The sequence below is a fragment of the Melopsittacus undulatus genome, chromosome 9 (assembly GCF_012275295.1).
Source record: "Melopsittacus undulatus isolate bMelUnd1 chromosome 9, bMelUnd1.mat.Z, whole genome shotgun sequence".
Classification (NCBI taxonomy): Eukaryota; Metazoa; Chordata; class Aves; order Psittaciformes; family Psittaculidae; genus Melopsittacus; species Melopsittacus undulatus.
Window position 1 is genome coordinate 28,587,111 of NC_047535.1, and position 23,166 is coordinate 28,610,276.

Here is a 23,166-nt window from a genome sequence, read left to right on the forward strand (position 1 = left end):
AATGGAATCTGGAAAAGGAGCACCAGAAGTCCACAGAGGTAAACGGACTCTCACCAGCTAGGCTACAGGATTTACTCACATAAAGAAATACAATTCCAGTATCTGGACTTGCAATTCCTAGAAATTCCCAGCTTTTTAAAACCAACAGAAGAACAGCTGGACACAACCTCAAAATATTTCAACAACATATTTCTCCTCCCCAGGCAGAACTGCTCTGACAGGGCAGTAATAAGAATATGAGGAATTTTAAGCACCCATGAAGAAACAGCTGTGGTCAAGCTTAATTAATTCTTTACAACAGCATCAATGCTCTAGGAATTGCCTCAATGAACCTTTAAGATAATTAGGAAAGGAAAATATCCAATATTTTAAAGGTAGGCTTAAGCACAGCTCTTGAGTCCTCTGAAGTGAAACTACATTCAAGCTACAGTGAGTAAATAAGTGCATGAGCCAAAGTGGCCCTACATTTCAGAGCAATGTCACATTGCCAGTGTCAGCATGCCATGCACAAGTGGTAGGGAAGGGGTGATGTACAGACATCTGCTGTCAAACTGCAGAGAGTAGCATGCATGATGAAATTCATTCTTACCTTTTGTTCTGTGTCTTCTTCCTCTTCATCTGGATTGAAAGCTTCAGCACAAACTTGGAAGAAAAAGAGAAAGTGAATTAGTAAAAAGAAGCAATTACATGAGAACAAACAAATCAATTTGAATTCCTTCCTTTTACATTTTATTTTTCTACAGGAAGAACAAACTCACTTCTGGTGATTTTCAATTTTTATTAAAGCACAACAGTCTCCATTCAAAGTTATTTACAAACATCTGTAAAACGCAGGGGAAGAACACTGCAGCTTCACTGCTTTGCTCTTGCAGTGCAATGTATATAGCAAAACACACAAAGGAAATAGTACAAGAAGGCATGTGCCATTCCTCCACCTCAAGTCAGATATGCAAATGACTGTCCGTATTTTGGGGTATTTTTCAATACAGTGAAATTACGTTTGCACACAATTTAACCTGGGAAATGGTTGATCCGTTTGCCCATAGAATATCCTATGTCAAAACATAACGTTTAGTTCCCTTCCAACTATCTCCTTTATCTTGCCACATTTGCATCTAACGAATGTCAAGTTACGATAGAAAAACTTTTAAAAACACACAGAATTTTTATTGTTCTTTTTTAAAAGGACAGGAACGTTTGTGGAAACCATATTCTGGAGTGCACAGGAACAAGGCTCTGCCAAACATGTCAATATAACTACAGGATCAGTCACAAAAGAGACAATTATAATGGTGAGCTGATGAAATTTCAGACCATTTTTGTTCAATTTTGTGCTTCAGAAAAGGCTGATCTTCACTTCTCTTTAACAGTTACGCTGTTACACTGTTCTACAGTGCTAAACAGATACCTAGCAAAAATCTAGCTCAGACTTTCTTATTAACTCATGGACATGTGCCGATCTTCCATGTCAAAGTAAACTCTACATTCTAACTACCTGCATAAAGTGAGGGTCAGCCCTGTTTTCATCTTACTTTAGTAAGTGGCATCTTACTTCTAAGGCTACATGTTACTTGTAAGGTTTTACAAGCAAACAAACAAGCATTTTTCTTTGCACTTTATCCACCATCCTAACGGTACTGAACGCTTGGCAGAAGGTCCAGGGGTTCACTGCAATGACATCTGCTGCATGGACTTCAAAAGTTATATAAATATATATATAGAAAAAGAAGCAGAATAAAAAAAAAAAAGAACTACATCTCAAAGGTCAAGCATTCAGCAATTTGCAAATGATTTGAAAAGGCATACAGGACTACTGACCTTGTCATTGTACTTTCAAAAGCACTACAGAAATGCGCAAGTCCAGCATAATTTGCTAGGAAAGACTTGCCTCCCTCCTCAAAAGGTACATGTCCTTCCTAGTAATCTTGATTTTCATAGAATCCGAGAGTGGTTTGGGTTGGAAGGGACCTTAAAGCTCATCCAGTTCCAACCCCCTGCCACAGGCAGGGACACCTTCCACTAGAGCAGCTTGTTCCAAGCCCTGTCCTACCTGGCATTGAACACTGTCGGGTGTGGGACAACCACAGCTCCTGCGGGCACCCTGTGCCAGCGCCTCAGCACCCTTCACAGGGAACAGCTTCTGCCTAAGATCTAATCTAAAGTCTCAGCTTCAAAACGTTTCACATGATCTGTGCTCAAGCTGTGCTGCTTCTCTATTCTGACTGAAAAGAGCCTCCATAACCACCCTGCACTCTCCCAAACCCTGTCAGAAATCCATGGAAGTTAACCTCAGGACTCCTGAAGGTTAGTCATTTGTGGGTTGTAGTACAGCCAGTCCCAAGGGAAAACCATTTGCTCTTTCACCTTGACACAGTGAAAACATACTTGCCCCACTATGTTATACATGACTGAATTCACATTTAACTATTTCAGTGTCCCAGTAGAACAGGAACTCCAAGGCAAGCTTATTCTCACAAGATTATCCTGCAGAAGTGTGTTGGGCAGCATGTTTCTAGACTCATTGAAGCAGAAGGGATCTCTCTCTGAAGGTCATATAGTCCAACCTACCCTCTGAAGGAGAGCTATTTGCAATGTTAGAGGGATGCTGACCTGGAAACCTCCCTGGGAGAAGACTGCATATCTCTGACTAACCTGCTCCACTGCTGCACCATCCTCCTGTGGAAGAAGTTTTTCTTAATGTGCAACCTAAAGCTCACAAATATCTTGGTATCATTTGAAGTGGCTTCTGAAATCACACCTTTATTATGTGAGATCTTCAGCACATCTCTGTCCTTGAGCAAACGCCAAGCACGAATGCATCAGTGAAAGTTATGTACAAGCATGACACACACCCTGATTATGTACTTCCATTAACTACAGCTATATCAGCATATATCATGCAGACCAAGCTTCCTGCCAAATCAACCCACGTAGTTCAAGTAGCTTTGGAACACAAAAAACAGTTTTCAGTTTTAAGAAACTTTAAGATAAAAAGAAATTCCTGCTTTTATCCTACCATCTACATTTAGTCTTTCTTAGCTTCTGCAGCTAGTTCAGTTTTCTCTTCATACGGGATCTTTTTTGGATTTCAAGAACAGGCACATCTGTTAACATTTCTGAAGGCTCAGAAACGATACAACTCAATCGCTGCTTTGTTATGCAGGTGACAGAATCTGAAAGCAACAAGGATCTTTCTAGCTGCGGCAATAACTTAAGCAGTGAATGGGGTGAGGGGGAAGTAAAGGGTGGGGAGAGAGAAGTAGCAAGAAAACTTTGCCAGTACAAAGACCACCTTTGTTTATGCAAGTTTTAATTGTTCCTGAGATAACACTGTTCTGCAAAATACAGGTTTTGTCATGATCAAAGTCCTTGCACTCTACGTAAATCAGCGCTTGGTTCCCATAAGCAAATACAGCCTTTGTGAGAAACAGTCTAAACACCACTGCTACTCACTCTTCTTCAAAATATCAGCCAAAAGGCCATGGCCTGAAAACCTTCAAACACAAACAAGAGGAGGAAATGAAAACTTTATGTTTTAGGTAAGGTGAATGCATTGTTAATATTTCTGTTGTTAATGGAAGAAGTAACAATGACATGCTCTGTCATTACCTCTTTGCAATTTTGGATAGCACTTTTTGTGCTCCTGAGTGAAATCCTATTCACTTTCCCTTACTTATGAGGATGCTTCACCTCCAACTCCCCACCTGATTTCATGAGACCCATTAACGAAAACCCACCCAGAACATCACAGAATCCCAGACTGCTTTGTGTCAGAAGGGACCTTAAAGCTCATTCATTTCCACTCCCCTGCCATGGGCAGGCACACCTTCCACTAGAGCAGGTTGCTCCAAGCACTGCCTAACCCAGCCTTGAACACTGCCAGGGATGGGGCAGCCACAGCTTCTCTGAGCACCCTGTGCCAGTGCCTCAGCACCCTCACAAGGAAGAGCTTCTGCCTAAGAGCTCATCTCAATCTCCCCTCTGGCAGGTTAAAGCTGTTCCCCCTTGTCCTGATGTCCTTATACATACAGAGCAACTTTTCCAGTTATTGACCTGGATCAGTAATCTCACACCATGTTTAAATTGATGTTCTTCACATTGGAGTTTGACAAAGCTTCAAACATTTTTAAGTCTGCCTCCCAAAGGACCCATGCAAAGACTCTTCTGGAAGCACTATGCCAGCTGGAAAGGTGACCACTTCCAGTGGCTTGTCATTCCCTCTTTGACAGCCGAGTTGCTAAAGCAGGCCCTTCCAAAATGATGCAGTCAAGAGGAACTTTAGAAGCTTAAACAGCATTTATACATAGGTCTTTGCTGGCATAGCTCAACATGATTTTCTGCACTTGGGAAACAACTTTTAAATTATATCACTTCTGTTGCTAGATAGCTCAGAACTTTTTCGTTTAGAAATTTCACTTTGTTTCCTGAGTTAAAGATCTCACCAAGACAGAGCAGTTGACAGATTCATACCTCGATCCAGCAAGTGGGAAACAGAACCTGCAACCATTTGCACTACCTGAACAATTTTCACACAGATGACAGAATGAAAAGCAACACTGAAACCTGAAAGTCAGCTAAGCCATCCGCAATAACATCAGGGTGTTTCATCCTGCAATTCCCTAATGGGAACTGACAGGAATCAAGTGCAAATATTTAGTTTAAAATGTCACGGCACCAGCCCAAAACTTGGATCTCAGGTCTTAAAAGACCAGTCTTCCTCTTTCACTTGAGATGCCACATGAAAATCCCCTGATGCAGGAATGCAGGAGTAGCCCCAGCAGTGCCACCTCTCAACTTCATTCTTAGTTCTCTAAGAAGCATAACTGAAACATGACATACAATGACTGTGACTTGAGTAAACAACACCCCCTCAAGTCTTTGTCAAATACCAACGCAGAACATTCAAACACACAACCATTTGCATGGCCATGTACAAATCAAGTGCATAATATTGTAGTTGAGAAATATTTAGAATTATTTTAGGTGGCAAAGGAAAAGAAGGGATGTTCAGTTCTGGAAAGAGCTTCAAATTTCATCAGTTCAATGGAAACTGAAATAAAATCAACTTGGTTTTATTCACAGCCAGAGCTATTCTGCGTTACAGATTAACTCCAAAGATAAAGTCACTCAGCAAGGCTGTGCCAAACCAGCTCAGTCCAGCCAGGATTACAGGTTCAGGCTCAGCTCCATGCGTGGTCCCAAATCCTGCTCACGTTGGAAAGCTGCACAGATCGTTCTGTCAGGCAGAGGAGCCTATGAGACACTGATAAGCCTGTAAGGCCCTTAAATCCTGCTCTGTCTCACCCAGCTCTGTGAAAAGCCAGCACTGCCTCTCTGTACTACTGAATTGACACAGCCAAAGGTGAAAATGTCCACCAGGCTCACCCCTGGCTTATACCCCTAATTTGACTTGTAAATGGCCATCTCTGATGGGGATGTTACCGGTATTTCTCAAGGCCCACTGCTTGAAAAGAGCAATAAAACTGGGGCCACAGACAGAGCTAAAGGACCCACTCCAGTTCACTGCTACCCCAAGGCATCATTCTGAAGGGACATTAAGAGAACTGGAGAGTGTATTAAAGCACTTGCTTGTCCTTGCCTTTAGAAGCCTCTGATAACCACTCCCTCATTATGACTATGTGTTTCCCAGTAATGGTATTTAAATCAGACCTCTCCAGCTTGTTTTCTTTCCACGCAGAGTGATAACGGCCTGTGATAAAACTGTAATGCCAGTGTCACACACTCCTGCTTTATACTACATTTCAGTCCTGAGTTCAACAGGCTGCATAATCCATTATAAATGTCACCTTTTGTGATAATGTGTTTTTCATTCTTTGCAGGAAATCAAACTCCACATGCACAGATGCCTCTTCTCCCAAGATGGATACGTACAGGCAATATAATAAGCCCTTTAAAAGGATGACAACTGGCTGACAGCTATTTCTGCATGTACATTAGGTTTATATATTCTGAATACATTTTCAAATATTTTTACTAAATTTGTATCAATTAAAATCTGCTTTAAAGTGTTTATTTAAAAGGCTTCATCATCAGATAGAGTAAAGCCATTTTGGTGATGCATTAGAGCACAACAGCCATTAAAATGATAAAGCTACAAATTAATTCCCCCACACCATGGGAAGATTTGGCAAAGAATTTAAAATTACAGTTCCCTGGGGCAAACAAGAACTTTCATTATGAAAGACCTACAACAGTAAATGGAAAGTAAATAACCACAGTCTCCCTTTTAGATTTATATCTTTATGTACATATAATGAAACATTACATGCAAACAATACTGCTTCAACCAGATCATGAAACACAAAGCACCTTTGACTTATGAGACAATGCATTCCTGCTTTCTAGGCCTTGTTCAGGTTTTGGTTCTGTGTTTTGCTTGATTTTGGTTGATTACACAGAGGCACAGCTTTTACTTAATTCATTTACATATGAATTACTCAAAGTGCTTTAGCTTATCCTTCCCCTTTATATGCTCAGGAGCGGTTAAAGGGTCATACCCTGCAACCTCACAGGAGCCAAATGCTGGAGAATAATATTCTGAAGTCATTTTAAGGTTCTTTCCAAGCCAAACTATTCTATGATCCTGTGAGGCTAACTTGATCCACAGAATACACCTGTGGCAAAAGTAACTGAATAAAATGCTTCTAGAGCATCTAAATACAGGTTTGTGCAGACACTCCAATAATTTTCCATAATTCCTAGACTGGAATTTCTGATCATTTGAAATCTTACAGCTTACATAGGACTTACTGTGAAAGCACACTGTAGATAAAATACAGCATTCTGCAAGTAGTCTGGAGAAGCCGAGGGACAAGATAACGTGATTTTACAGAAACCATCTGCTGAGCCACAATGAGGGCTCCTGCACTTTGGCTTATTTGTCTCTATGCGGGCTTCCAGTCTCTGTAACACTAGAGCCCAGCATCTCTTCAGACCAGTGTGCCCTGGACCTTGCAGTTAAGAGGTGAGTCTGCATAAAAAACAACAACAAAAAGCTTTCCATCATGGTAGAGGCCTAAATAGCCTCTAGGTAGCAGAACAAAGAGTTCACAGCTTGGACATAGTAACAACCTAATCCAAAATACTGCCCCTTCGATCTTAAATTTACAATTTGCGACTTCTTTTCCCAGCTCCCTTTACTACATGTAAACAACAATCTTTAAATGGCATCAGGATATTTTAGAGCTAGACATTCATATTTCATTGAGAAATTCAAATGAAGCAAGCTTTATCGTTGCAGGTTAAGAAATCAGAAGACTGAAATGGATAAACATGCTGCTGACCTTGTTCAAGGCTTCTAAGAGAGCCTTACTGATGAGATAGTCAGCCATAAAAAAGGTCTCTTGGAAAACATGATGCTACTACTATTTCAGAGCACCCGGATTCAGCATTGTAGAAGCCTTCTGCTGTAATGAACTTCTGGTTTAACCCATCACATAAACTTTACCACATCTCTAAATGGCTACCAAAGCAAGGCAGATAAAATCAGAAATCAAGCAGCAAAATGTTTATGTGCCTTATAAACACAGTGATAGTTTCTCCCTGTTAAAAACAGCATGGAGACGCTTCATTTTGCATTCAGCTTACATCAAACCATTGCAAGTTCCAAGAAATGGCTCAAATATACAACTTCCAAGAAACACAGACATGTATCCTACAGGCTTTCAGTTGCAAACAGTAAACAGAAAAGAATCTAGCTGAGAAATACAAGTGTTTTTCCAGTCTAAAAATACAGAATTCTCTTTCATTTTCCAGACCAAGGCATATTTTGCTTTTTGTACTTGCAATTCTGTTATATGAATTGCTAAACCTGTAAATTGGGCACATACAATATTATGAAGAACCACCAGCATCTTGAGAAGTGCACTGAAGCACTTGTGTGTTAGAGGAGGAGACATTTAGCAATGAAAATTACCCACATCTCTCCAACAACAATCGTGACAAAGAACTGAAGGATGTCAAAGTGTTAGAAGACATTTCTAAAATTAATGGTTCAGCAACTCAGGTATCATTTTTAAAGAGTTCCAGAGAGTGTCCAAATAGATTGAAAATCACATTACCCCTAATGGAACCAGTAGTGCCTATTTACCTGTAGTGACAGGGAACAAGATAAAACAAAGCTGGCTTTGACACCAAGGACTGCTCTCAGAGCAATGATGTGTAAGCCTATAGGTCCCTGGTGTGCACGTGAAGCAACTACTCCATTTCCATGCAGCTACTGAGCAACACAGATGCCCTGGTAATTGCTAGCAATAGGAAAGGCAAAACTATTTGCCTTGGTGCAACTTATCTTCAGGATGAGCCAGCTCTCGACTTCAGCAGCTCACTGAACAAATGGATTTCATTTACAGGAACACACTGTTGAAGTATCCTAGCAAGAGACTAATATTAGGCAAAACTTCATCAGTTAAAACATTTGTGCTTTATTATAACCACTTAGTTCTGTGTTCTTCTGTTATAGAAGATTAGCAAGTTTGGTAAGATTATCACTCCTTTCTATCCCAAAATTTCAGGACATAGGAAAAAACATACATTCAGACATGCTAATCCGAAACAGGCAGCCATATACCCATGTACAAGCCACCTTCTAAAGCCAAGCCTTGATTTAAGCTTCCCTTTATATGAGAGCACTATAAAAGTGCTCAAAGCAATTCCTAACTGAGACTGCTGTACACTTATATTCCCTGTAGTTAGCTTTTCAGCATGCTGACTAAAAGCTCTGTACTACTCGGAGTACCCATATCACCAAGCTGTTCTGGTGCTAAAATGAGCTAGTGAAATTACTGAAAATACAAGAGATATATCCCTTTATATCAATCGGGTATAGTTAAAATTTTCTGTTCTACATGGACATATACAAGGCACATTTAATCTGAGGTTACAGCAACCTGAACTTGCCATGAGTGTGTTAATGAGTATAAAAGCATAACATCTATGACTCTGTCTGGAATGTTATATTAAAGAAGAGACAAAGTGCTGCCTTATGTATTTACAACACAAAGCATATCAACTCCTGAGGTCACTCCACAAACAAACATCACAGCACTATGTCTTCACTATGTGTAAAATTGCCTTTTTATCCTGTATTGTGACATGCATGCATACATACATCCTCCAGTGTTTGCTTTCAATTTCTTATGTACAACCAACCATGTGGGAATATTTTGATTTGGGCTGTAATTCACATGTTAAAAAACAGTGCGAGTTTAAAACAAGAGAAGAAATAAAAAAAGGCAATTCTCTTTTCCATTCTACCTCAATGAAAATTCAATCCCAATGCATCAAGAAGTGAGATTTTTTTTAAAAATAAAATTTCAAACCAGAAAAAAAACCCTAAACCAGCTGAAGGCTGACATTTTCAAAAGTGTTTATGTATCTAAAGATACAGACTAGCATTTACGTAGGCTTTTTAAAGATATTTAATATGAATTACTCAGTTAATCACCTGCACATTTTGCCACCTGAGTACTTTTGACAACTGGTTCTTACTGCATTAATCACTTAATAAAAGTGTCTAACTATACCTTATTCTCCCAGCTAATAGGAAGGACTAATTTAATGCTCTGAGGGCTGGAGCAGCTCTGCTCTGAAGCCAGGCTGAAGAGACCTGGGCTGGCTCAGCCTGGAGAAGAAAACCTTAAGGGGAGACCTTAGAGCAGCTCCAGTGCCTAAAGGGGCTACAGGAAACCTTGAGAGGGGCTTTGGACAAGGGCCTGTAGGGACAGGACAAGGGGAACAGCTTTAACCTGCCAGAGGGGAGATTGAGATGAGCTCTTAGGCAGAAGCTCTTCCCTGTGAGGGTGCTGAGGCGCTGGCACAGGGTGCCCAGAGAAGCTGTAGCTGCCCCATCCCTGGCAGTGTTCAAGGCTGGGTTAGGCAGTGCTTGGAGAAACCTGCTCTAGTGGAAGGTGTCCTTGACCATGGCAGAGGGTTGGAACTGGATGACCTTTAAGGTCCCTTCCAACACAAACCAGTCTGAGATTCTATGATTTGAGTTAAAATTCGGCTTCAGGTGAACAACTTTTGTTATTTAACACCAGAAGCACAATTATCTAGCAAGAAAAAATTTTAAAGAAGAGGAAAAGTGAATAAATTCTACTCCAACACTTATATTCACTTGTATTTGCATTGAGTAGATTAGATCAGATTTTGTCTGACCAGTTATTACACTGACTTAAGTTTTAAATAAGGATGCTCTTTGAGTGCTGTGTTCCTCTCCCTGTCATTAAAAAAATGTAGCAGGATTAATCACAACAATTGTGAAATCCAAGTAATTGTGAAGTCACAACTGTTAATTTCCAAAAATAAGCTTTTAATTACTCACTGGATGCCACTTAGTTGCCAAGAATTTTTAAATAAGTCCCAGTATTGGAAACAGAAAACAAGGTTAGGGTTTTTTTAATGAATAATGATTCAGGCACTTTCCCACAGGAGACCACCCACACAATTTATCACCACTTTCACTCATCATCCCACACACCTGGCTTTTGCTCATATCAACATTTTTCAAAATGAATTATTTTCACTCTAGTTATGATACCAGTTTTTCAATCATTATGGCTAACAAAAAACCAGGAAAGAAGCATCAGGTTGTTGCAATAGGAAAGCTGTTTGTGCCATTCGTATAAAATGTGGGGTTTTGCACTCAAAAGTCTCTTAGAATTTATCATCTCTCTGAAAACCTTTCAGCAGAAGTTATGAAGCCATCAGTTTCGTACAATGGTGAATAATCAATATAGAAATTCATTAAGCAGCTGCAAGAGAAGAAATCAGATCATGATTTTCATGTCATCCTTTGGTAATCAGTCTGGTAGTTAGAAAGCAAAGAGAGTGGCACAGAAAAATATAGTCAGTCTTCCTCCTATGATGGTTTGAAGTGATGTGATTTATCACTGAAGTAGTAGACAGTATCCTGCAAAAGAGTACTCAAAACAACCTCTCAAAAGAAGTGTTGCCTCTTGCTTCATTGCTACTAGATGTCCTAATTTATCAGGATCCCAAAACAGTATTCTTTATGAAATACTAACATACTGATGGCAATAATTAATATAAAAGCTTGATTAGAAAATTATTTATTTTAAAGATGCCATTTTGAAAGGCTGAAAGCTACTAAAAAGCTACTAAAATACTACGTGTAGTATTATCCATATCCTGACATCGCAGCTTGCCAGGATGTGAAGGAAATGCTGTATCTGCCCAGAGGGATATCAGACTTTGACAACATATCTATTTTATGAGATGACTGCTCATCTTTAGTAGGAGCCACAAGAATGAAGAGCTCAAGGTAAAGTGTCCCTCATTGCCAAAATGAAGAACCACCAGTGACACTGAAGTACTAGAAGTCATACAGATATCTTAGGGAAGTTTTATCTTATGAGGAAAGAAAAAGACAGAAACTGTCAGGGAATACTGATTTACACGTTATTTAAGTACAAAAGTCTATACCAACATCCTCTAAAAATAGCATGTTAAAAATATTACATGAAATGGGGGGAAAAAAATCCACAACAACCAAAAAACCCCAGCAAAACAAAGCCAAACCCAAAGCATACTGTCATCAGATTGCTACAGAGAAAAGAAACGTCAAAATACTGATTCCAAACCCAACATTTGCAAGGGACACTGACACCATTAAACGTCACCATCCCCATCAATGTTCACTTTCACTATGCATAGGAATTCAGTAACATTCAAACAAAATCATCCTCTACAAATGTAAACATTTATTGACCAATGATACCTTAGGAGAGGGCATAGTGCCTGATTCGAGGGGCAGCAGCTTCGATCCTTCTCAGTTCACTGAGTCTCTGCTGAAAGCTGCCCTACCAAAGGGACTAACTTAAAAGAGTCTTGTTCATCTATCACACTACTGCACAGTATCGTGTTTCTCCTGTCATGTGACTATGTACCTACCCCACAGCAGATTTACCACGGTTGATTAAGATGATGAGTGCAAGTTATATAGACAATGACATCAAAATTAATGCAGAGATTACTTCAGCTGCATCTATGTAGAATTCTTTCCTTAAAGTGATAACTTCAGTCTATTCTGCAGCTGCCCCTACTGCATCCCTGTGAGCGTTTCAATGCAAAGAAAACCAAAGCCAAGCTTAAAAACCATTCTTCTCCACAAACTGGGGTTATAAAAGAAATGTGTCTGAAAGAAAACACACTACCTGGATGAAAGTCCTTGTGCCTGAGTCAGAAAGCCAAAGATTCAAATTACTGAGTTGAGCAATACATATCAGGATTCTACTTGGACATACGTTTGCACAACTTATACTGTGCAAACATATTAAGTTGCTATACTCTGCATCCCACAAAGATATAAATGAGGAAATAACATTCTCCCACTACCCTACACTGTGTTTTAGCCAAGTCAACCCTCACCATTATTAGCATTTTTCAACACCAGTGTTTAAAACACAGAACATTACACACTGGTGATCATTCTACAAAGGGTGAGACGTTGGCATATCAATACATGTCTGTACTCTGACATGTAAAATGTAGTACTGAATTTGATGATGCCAAGCTCCACTCACAGAGGTTTCAAGTGGCAGAAATTGTTTCATCATTTCCTGCTGATGACTTCAGGACTTTTGGTACAAATCTTAGGGTATTTCAGCATGTAAAAAAAGATAAATTAAAAAGCAAACACCAAATCAAAACAAGCCCCTCCACCACCACTTCTGTGTAACTCCATGCTCAACAAAAGTGCACTTGTTACTTGGAACTTTGCAGAAACCTTCCTCCAGATGCAGGTATCAAAAAAAAGTAATTTTTATCCATAAATTGAAATCTAACATATCTTAAATCTTTACTGTAAACATGCAAAAATCAGTTTCAGTCTAACTTTTTCTGCTACATCTTGCAGACATCTTTGCCAGCCATACAAAAAGTAGATGTGTATGTTTGATTTCATTTTTGATTATGTCCATTTGGTAAAGTGAGCAATCTGGGGCACCGTGGTGCTCTTTACTTTTCAGAGAGGAGAAAGGAAGAAAAAGGAGCACTAACCAGGGCTTTTTCTGCTGTTGTTGGGACAGGGCTTGGTATACGGAAAGTTGTGGGACATAACTATTGATGTGCTTTATTTGTGTTAGTTTGTCCCAGGGAGAATTAAAATTGCTACCATCATGACATGATGGTCCTCCTAATTATACCAGGTGACTAAGTGTTCTCTTAAACTATAAAGTTGTTTAGGTTATGGTTTGACTCGATCCTAAAGGTTTGTTTCAACCTAAATGATTTGATGATTCTATGAAATAACTGGATGGAACAGATCAAAACCTTCTATCCCACATGCACGGTATGGGTATAGTATATTGCAGATTTTTTTCTACCCCATGAAGAAGTCAGGAAGTCTGCTGGATAGTGGGTGTCCCATGGAATCAAAAGTGCCTAGAAATGGCAATTCAAAAATTTAGCAAAAAAACCTTTACTTTTCTGCAGCATGCTAGAACTAAAAGAGGAGAAACTATGCCCAAGTGAAACTATAGTAGGTGTTGCACTCTTCATTCCAAAACCCACAATTAACTTTCATTCATATACTGCCAGGAGCAAAATTCTCCTCAATGTTACATATCAGCTGTTATAGTCGGACAAACAGCAATGCTCTGTTCCCTCTAGTTTCGAAATAACTTTGATATTATTACTTAAGAAAGGAATTATCACTGATTTCTCCCACCTCCTTGCACCCTGTAGTCACTAACCAAGGGCTGAGATTATCATTAGGATACTCTGCAGTCTCTTTCACTGCAGGAAATTAAGTGTCTAACAAAGTTTGTCAGGAGTCCCTATGCTTGGAGGAAGATCAAGAGATGTAATCAAGGAAGTATGAAGTTCGACACAGTACAACTCTTGGGAAGAAGTCACCAGTATGGTTTTCAGGCCATCCAAACAAATCCTGGGCAGACTGAGTCAGTCAGCAGATGTGTAGCATGAGTTACAGTAGCAGAAGGCTCAGAAGCTGCTAATTAACTTAAAATGGCAGCAAGACAACCGTTCTACTGGATAATTAGCACTCAAATTGCCTATGGCACCAGTGTATGGCATCCTATACCTAGATTTTAAAATCAGTGTGTTGATTGTTTTGCTTTTTAGTTTCTATATAGGGATAGTTTCTGATTCTGCAGAGCACTATTTTAATCAAGTGAGCCACCAGCTTTGTATATACTTTAGAACTGACCAACACTAGGGTTTGTGTGCACATCATGGAACCTCAATATGTTACATGGCCAAACATGCTACACACAAGCAGATGTGTAATTCATCAGATGAATTTCTGGGGGAACACCAAGCACTTATTTCTCTTTCTCTCCTAGCAGTTCATGGAAAAGACTGTTTCCCTTCATGAGAATACTACTTTACCACTCTGCACATCTATAAATAATTCCATGGACAGGATTAGATAAGTCCCCCTTTTCCATGATGACCCTCCTGTGCAGTCTATTGAGTTTCTCACCCACAGAGCTCTGCTTTGCTGGCTCAGTCTCTGGCCAGCACACAAAGCTATGTTTTCTGGTCAAGAAGCAAATGGTATTCCCTGCAGAGCCTTTTAGCTGTTGAACCATCTGGAAAAGCTTAATGCCAAGCCAGCTAACACTATCCGTCCCCTGCCTCAGAGAACACATCATCCTAGGAGATGAACAAGTAGCAAATGGTGCAGAAATGGGGAGCATAAATGAGCAGAATGAACTCCCCTGTTCTCAGTACTAAAGGGTGAGAAAGAAGCAGTAGTATGTCAGAATGTGCTACTATCATTTATGGAATATGAAGGAAGTATCACCACTTTCGGTCAATGATGTGATAAATGTGGAAGTAAAAATCCTTTCTTGTTTTGGACAAAAAGAATACAAGCAAGATATGTTTTAATGTATTTAATACAAAGTAGTAGAACATACATATTCTATTAGTGTTTGTCTCCATGAGAATTCTAACATGTACTGTATTGAATTATTCTAGCTCTCCCTAGAGCAGCAATGTTATTAAGCATCTGAACATCCTTAATCTAATCACATAAGTTAGCAAGTCAATTTTACATTTGTTGTTCAGTTGTTCACATTAACCTTTAGACCCTTTCAATGAAGGAACCTGTTTTTTTAACTAAGAGTAGCTAAGTACTCTGAAAGCACCAATGTTCCATTTCAGTACTGAAGATACAAAAAGATTACCACTACCCTCTAATTAAAGCTTGCCTTTTTAGCTATGTAAAGAAAGTAATTTGGCCTTTATTTCAGTTTAAATCTGAGATGCATCCACTTCTTATTTGTAAGATTTTATTCCATCACCAGGTTCAGGGATGGATTAGTTTAATTGGCATAGAAATTAAAACATTTTGGGACTCTCCATATTAAGATACTCTACAATCTATGACTTCCAGTATTTACTATCAAACTCCATCATTCAAGATCCAGTTTTGTCTCACCTGAATCCCTCATATAATAACATATCAAAACTACCAGCACTATCAATTTTTCAGTTATAAAGTTCTCATTATACATACAAATACTTATATGCAGTGGCATAAATGCACAGTCATACCCTTAATCATACCAAAGCAACTAGTAGTAAAGCAACTGAACTCCATAGGCACATAAAATTAAACATGCATTTATTGCATATGTGTTTATGTACTTGAGATATATTAACAAAAATGCCCACCATAACTCTCATGGTGTATATAATCTGACCAAAGAACATGTCAGATCATAAACACAAGTTACAAACTGGGTAGACTTCAACTGAAAGCAAGAGAGAAAACACTGAACTGGCAATTTCTATAAAGACATTGCTCAAATCAGAACCATAACAACTTTCTAGACCAGCTAAATGTTACGTTTAAATAAGTAACCTATGCAAAGTAATCCACACTGCACTTCAAGTGAAAGTAATGCAACTCCCTTTTCACCTATATATAACATGTTGTTCATGTAACTTCATGTCCACAAACTTCAAAAAGCATTTGCTGGGAATAACAGTTACTCATCAACACGTTCAACATTAGTTCAGGCAGAAAACAAACAAGTATAATCTGTGTCTACAGACCAAAGAAAGAACCACAAATCCAACAACCTCAAGTATCAGTTGCACAAGCACGACACTAAGACAACACAAAGAGAGAACACCATACCTGATACTCTTCTGTTGTACCGGTTAATAAGTGCAGCTGAAAAATAGACAAAAAAATCTAAATTAGAAATGCTGTTTATTATCACAAATTAAAAGTTATCACCCCAAATAATCATGATATATTTTTATCGCACAAATCCCATACAAACCTCTAACAAAAAAAACCCACAACAAACACTTAAATGTAAAGCTTTCATCCACTTATGTGCCAACCAGTAAGTATTTATTCAGAGTTAAAACTTGAGATTCCAGAAGGATATTCCATTACATGCCAAGATGCAGGGTGAGCAGCTTTGGGTTTTTTTTAGCCAGTTCTGAAAAACACCCCTCCAGGGGTTACCAATCTTAACCTATCAGCAATTCCCAGCCCACTTTACTTAGCTTTATTACGAAACATTCAAGCACTCCAAGTCAGCTGTACCAACATAACACAGAGCAGAGCGATGGAACTTACTAGCTAAACCATTCCATACTCCTATATAAGCCATGTAACTGCTCAGGCAGCACTCCCATACTAACTCCAGTCATCTATGTTTGACCAAGGCTGTTTTCCATAAGGGCACACATTTAAACTGAAAAGTTCCGAGATGGAGGATCCATTGCTTCATTGTTCATGCTGTTAGCAATACAAGGTATTTAGACTTTATCTCTAATTTGGAATGAAGTTCCTGACTTTCACTATTTCAACATTAGGCCAACATTTAGTAAATAGCATTCTTTCCTCCTCACACTGTAACCAAGTTCCAGTCTTAACACAAAAACCAATCAACCTACTAAATTTCACCCAGAACAAAGCCAAAACACTAAACATCCACTTACCACTAACAACCAAAGTAATTTTGTGCTGAATGCTCCATGCTTTCCCATTCCTCTTCCCTCCACTGATAATTGTGTTTTTCTTGACGCAACCAGTGACCTTCCTATTCTATTCTTCATACACTAAAGAATCAGATGGCCCTTTAAACCATACCAAAGTGCAAGCATCACAGATCCAAATTTATGACACACATGATACCAAAATCTTAATGATACCATCATTTCTTAGAAACTTTTGAGTAACTGAGAATAATATCAGAATAACAGAAAATGAGGTCAAAAGTATCATCTCTTATCTTTTGTAATAATAAAGGAAATCAGAAGAGTGTGTGTGTGAGGGGGGGGAAATAATCAGGATAACTCCATAAACTTTTCATTCAAATCTATCAACCAGGAGACAATGCTCAGCTTAACAAGAACAGCTAAAAGATTATTTTGTATTTTATGACTTGGATCAAGACCTAAACTTCTACAACACAGCATAATCCTTATAAAAGTAACACTGCTGCGTTTTAGGCATGACGCTTGAAGAGGCTCAAAACCACTGAATGATAAACCTGAGAACTCAAGAAACTTTATTTTTAAACCTTTAAGCAATTTCTGACAGCAGCAACCCTTCCTGCAAATAAGGGTAGCATGTATTTGTTTGTTAAAGGACACCACAAATGCAAGAAGTTTCTATCACCTTAAGGGGAGACAGGCACTTGGAACAGAGCTCCATTTTGCTTTATTAAACAAACAACAGCCACCAGCAGCAACAGAACACTGCTCCAGACTTTAATTTGCCTGGCCACAGTTCATTCATTCTTATCTCTAGTTTACTGATCTAGTTCTGAGTAACTACTCAAAGCAGGCAAGCAAGACCTTAAGAAGCAGGAAAACTCACAAATCCTAGAAACACAGGTAGATGCCCACCAGTTTTAAGGTGCTGAAGAACTACAGGACCAAAACCAGGTAGTTCATTTCCCGCTGCAGTGATTTATTACAAGAACATTACTAAATTCAAACTAATTAAATCAGTTTGCAGCAAAAGCACCTCATCTAGGTCTTAAAATTTTCACGTGTAACTAGTTTCATATATAGATTTGCATACTTTAACACCATTATACACGATTTCATACAGTCTTGCACATGCAGACTTTCTATCTTTTGACTACTACACATATTTCTTACGTTTAATAATGTTTTAATGCCTTTGAACAGAATTAATATACTACAGAAAACTCTGCCATACTTTGAGTACCACATTAAAAATCCACTTTCCAAAGACTACGGCTTCTTTTAGCATCTTGATTATTTTCTCCCATAGCAGAGTTCAGCGTCATCAAAACAGCATCAAGTTTTCCACACTGGTAAAAATGAGGAAAAGAAAATAACATAACCTTTTAAGGACAGTTGAGAGAGCACTATTATTCTGCCTCCACAAAGCTTTTAAGATTAAAATGATAATTTGCTTTTCTTACACCACTGACAGTTTTAATACGTACAAAATTTCAGGTGCACTTTTATATGTTGTCAGAAGACAACTTTTTACGATAAAGAGATAAAATCTAACATTTTCTACTACACAATATTAGCATTTTCTTTCCTTCTGGCTTACCAGTGAAAAGCTTTCTTTTTTTATGACCATTTTCAGTATTGCACAGACAGTATAGTCACTCCTACGGCATCCTTGTGTTTTGTCATTAGAAGGACTGCCAAAAGAACAACTCCTGAAGGTCCCACATACACCTAGATTAGTCTGTGGACAGATTCCAAGAAATCAGATGGGGCGGAAGGGAATAACACGTACAGTTAACCCACCCCATTTCCTACGCTGAACACCAAAAGTGTGTCTAATTTAAAGCAATAATGATGGATACATTAATATTAACCTCTTGGACCAGCCCAGCCATTAAAGCACACCTCTGCCTGTGCTGTAACAAGAACACAGTGAATCCAGCCCATCAACCTGGTACCACTCAGAAGATCTGGCATCTTCAGTAACAAAAAGAAATCACTGCTTTGAAACAGGAAACAATTTGGTGGTTTTGCACCTACACTTGGTATTTCCTTCCTGCACACCAGTGGGTCGTGTCTCAGGTCAGTTATATGTTAACTGAAGATATTATAATAAGATTAAGAGATTTTGCTGTGACGTGACTGCATTGCAAACTCTCCATTACATCAAAACCTCAGGTGCAGCAATATTCAAGTTCAAAACGTCTCATAGCTTTGGTACAGTCCCTGCTTCTACTTAGTTCATGGGAGCCAAGACCCACTAACTGGATAAACACAACAAAACCGGAGGTAAATTAAATCATTGTACCAGAAGAGACCAAAAGGACCCAATTTCCTCCCTGGCAGCCAAAGGCAAGTGACTCTGCTGTGGAAAGGCAGCTCAAGCTGTGTGTTCCATGACTCTGCCAGAACTGACTCCAGGCAGCGATCCTTCTCCACCACTCACTAAGAATCAGGGGTATCTGCTGAACACGTGTGTATTTTGCATACTGTCCTGAGGCACAGACTGAATGAAGCATTAGACAGCAACACTCAACAGGGAATGCTTCAGATTTAAAAAAAAAAAAAAAAAAAAAAAAAAGGTTTCTGGTTGCAGGATTCTTTCTTATTTACAATTGCAATTTTCTGGAACCAGGCAGTTCTCTAGTTTAAATTGAATACTTATTAAATGAGTAATTATCAACCTTATGCCAGTATCACTTAACCTCACTCATCATTCTCCTTTTCCTGCACTGGGGAAAAAAAAAAAAAAAAACAACAAACAAAAAAGAGTGGGTATTCATTCAAATACACACACACACAACCTTTCTTCCCCAAAGTAAAGGCATGGCATTCTGTAAAAATTATTCTGCATAAATAAATCACTACTTGACGCCATGCTGGCTAAATTTACAACTTTATATACCCAGCAGGAAACAGCACTGCTGTCATGCAGCTGTACTACCCCTTGCCAGTAGCTCTATTCCATTTGGTTTTCTCACTTGAAAACTTAAGGATGTAAATTTCAGACACAGAGACCAGTATGTGATAATGCTCAGAACCACTGACCACACATACATATTATGATGATTACTGTTTAAATATTTGATGGTAAAATTGTTGTCCAACTTTACAAATCGTATCTAAAAAAATGTTTTTCCTACAGCACACGAGCCCTTCTTCGTTGGTGCACTGAAAAGCAACCGGTAAAAAAAAAAACCAAAAAACAAAAAACCAGCAAGCTTTTTAAAAGTTATACTACTGTCAGTGTAAGGTATTTCTCTACTACTCCTAAGGTTAAGTCTTCTAAATGTGTTAGAAGTCAAAGCCATAGTAAAAAATGAGATGAAATAAATATTGCACAGTTACAGAAGATGCTAAAGCTTGAAATGAATGGGAAGGTACAAATACCAATCGCCCAGCTACTGCTTATACACATACTAAGAACACCAAATTCTTACAGAAAGCATAAATAAAACTCAAAAGATCAGTTCAGGGTCACAGGAAAAAAAAAATCAGGGACAAATGAAGAACTGGCATTCCAGGCATGACATTAGAGCACAGGATGTTAACCCTCTGTACTGGATACCTTGAAAACTTTAACTTTCTTCTTCCACACGCAATGTGTTTTTTACCAGGACCTGTGAGCACTTTCTAATTACGACTGCAATAAAAAAATCCCCATGTACTCATTGTTTCTGATACTGGACACAGTTAAGCTATTGTGTACAGAAAAATGTAATACAGATCTTTCATGTCAGACTCTAATCAACTCAACAGTTTTTTGAAGGTTTCCTGATGAAAGATGGAGTAAAGTTTATAACAGGTCACTAATTCAGTAGTACAGTACTCAGAGTTCCAAGAGCATAAGCATAAAATACCCGCTTTATTAAAACAAATCAGCATTTCCAAAGTACTCTCCCATCAAATCACAGCACAAAACCTGACCAGAGACAAAAAGAGAAATAGAATGCAAACTCTTCTGATTTAACCAGTCAATTAAGATTATCCAAACAAGATGTGAGTTGACACTATGAACCATTAAAGCCAAAATACCAGAAGCAGAGAGAAGTATAAATCTGAAGCGTGACTGTCGTTATGGAATGTTGTATCAAGTTACAATAAGGAAGTGCTAGACTACAGCTGTCAAACTGTTTTTCGACACACGAACATATTAATGGACATACATGAATATGAACAATCACAACTGTGAGAAAGCTCAGGTTTGAGTACCAGCTTGTTAAGATTTCTAGTAATTAGAAAGTATTGCTATAGCAGAAACAATGCATTCATCATCAACATAGCTTTCATCAGCTATGCCATCATACCTTAATAAATATCAATTTGAACTTGTTTTTCAACAAGTAAGTAAAATAAAGTGGTATCCTGTGACTATTACTAATGTAAGTTATGTATCCGTGATTTCCTTCAGGATGCCATGTTGGACAGTGACAAATTCCACATGCCCCTTCCATATCTCTGCTCAACACCATGGGGAGCATGAGTGGGACTACAAACTACTGCAATATTTCCAGAGTCAGTTCCGAAGTCAAACAGTTCCCTTGTCAATGTTTCCTTCAGACAAGCAAAACAGACAGAAAGGGATGAGTGTTTTATAGGTACCCACATTTTTTCTTCTCTTTCTATTCCTCCCCCCAGAAGAGGATGAAAACTCAGAACCTGGTTAGAGACAGGCAGGAGAAATCTTGATGGTGTCAGCTGAAGCATGCCAGATATTTGGTGGAAGACAAAAGGTTAGGGAACAGCAGGGAGGAAGAGAGGTTTCAGAGGATGAACAAAGGGAACATGGAACATGAAGATGGGGGGCAGAAAAACAGAAACTGATCCAGGATTGTTTGTGTACACACACACTATCCCATAGGAGACTTTTACATCTATTAAGTTGGAAAACAGAAACAAAATTTACATTAATATTAAACATTGTTCTCCTCTCTGCTGCAGAACAGAGGCACAGATACCTTTCATTCCCAGCATTGAAAAATAGCTCTCATTAGAAGAGATAATAAAATATAAACCCAAAGTAGCCTCATCCTTGCTGCCAGAGGTTTTCAGAGCTCCTCTTGACAGAAAGAATGTAGTAACTGCTTCTGAAGGAAAAAGTGGAGTCAACAAGCAGTTATTAAGGCTGTTGGGCTATTTTGGATTTGCTTTTATTTGTTTTTGAAAGACAAGGAAAATTAATATGTACTCTGGAATAGACACAGTTTAAACAGCTGATAAAGTCAAGAAAAATAAACCTTTCCTGGACTCTTTGAAAGAAATTTGGATGAACCTCTGGTTATAAAAGCACTTCTTGACTAAGATATTCAGAGCTGTTTGGTTTTAAATTAATGCACTTCACAAAAATGCATCAGTATCTCAATATTCTCATCCCACGACCGAGTTTGAACAGTCGTGCATGGTATTATTTTGATCATGGCTCTCAACAGGTATTAATTCAACACAAAATAAAGACCATAACCCTGTTATGTGATAAACCCTGCTCTCAGATTTCAGGAGCTAATGCAGCCTGACTGAAGCCTACACGCAAGAGAACGAATACCTATCAGCAACACCCATATTATCTGACACTGCAATGGCATGACCCACACAGCCCTCTCCTATTTCTTGCTGATGTGTCTCAGAGCCAAACACAGCACTTTTTTTTTGTTGCACTGATTTTTTGAGTGATCTGTATCATGGAGATCAAAGAGATAGAAAAAAAACTATGTACCTGCTTTACAGACATGAAATTAGACTGTCCCAGTGCTGAGGTACTATCTCAGCAGAAAGGACACATTTCACAGTGATTAAAGATATAAGCCTATGCTGATACTACAACAGAGATTGCCAGGGACTGAAATGAAGGACTGGGGAATTTTTATCAAGTATTAGAAAGGCTAAATAATACACTGCACAGAAAAGGAAGGATGCCACAAAGAACTAGCAGAGTTAAGGAGCAACTGACAAATCTTCAAAGTATTGTCAGAAGAGGTGAAACACTGGAGAGTACAGGAAAGCAAGATACAGTAAGTGAAGAAGGGAAATCTGCTTGGGCTTTAGGAGCAAGCTTGAAGAGGAAGGCATGTCAGAGATAGGGAAGCAAATGAATCACACTGGTAGTATCACAAAAGCTTCAAGAGCTAGAATGACGTTAGGCTTTCAAACCCAACTTTAAGTAGATAATAAAAAGTAAAGATCCTGCACATATTTGGA

The 23,166-nt window shown here is 38.7% G+C and overlaps 1 protein-coding gene across 1 annotated transcript in view; it reads right to left on the reverse strand.

Annotated features, from left to right (window-relative positions):
• LOC101869996 (cAMP-dependent protein kinase type II-alpha regulatory subunit) overlaps positions 1–23,166 on the reverse strand; it is a 55,914-nt gene that overhangs the window by 16,264 nt on the left and 16,484 nt on the right. The window contains exons 2-3 of the mRNA XM_005149397.3: positions 16,157–16,192; positions 590–642 (exon numbers count right to left, since the gene is read on the reverse strand). Coding sequence (XP_005149454.1) covers positions 590–642; positions 16,157–16,192 — 89 coding nt within the window. The remainder of the gene's footprint in view (positions 1–589; positions 643–16,156; positions 16,193–23,166) is intronic.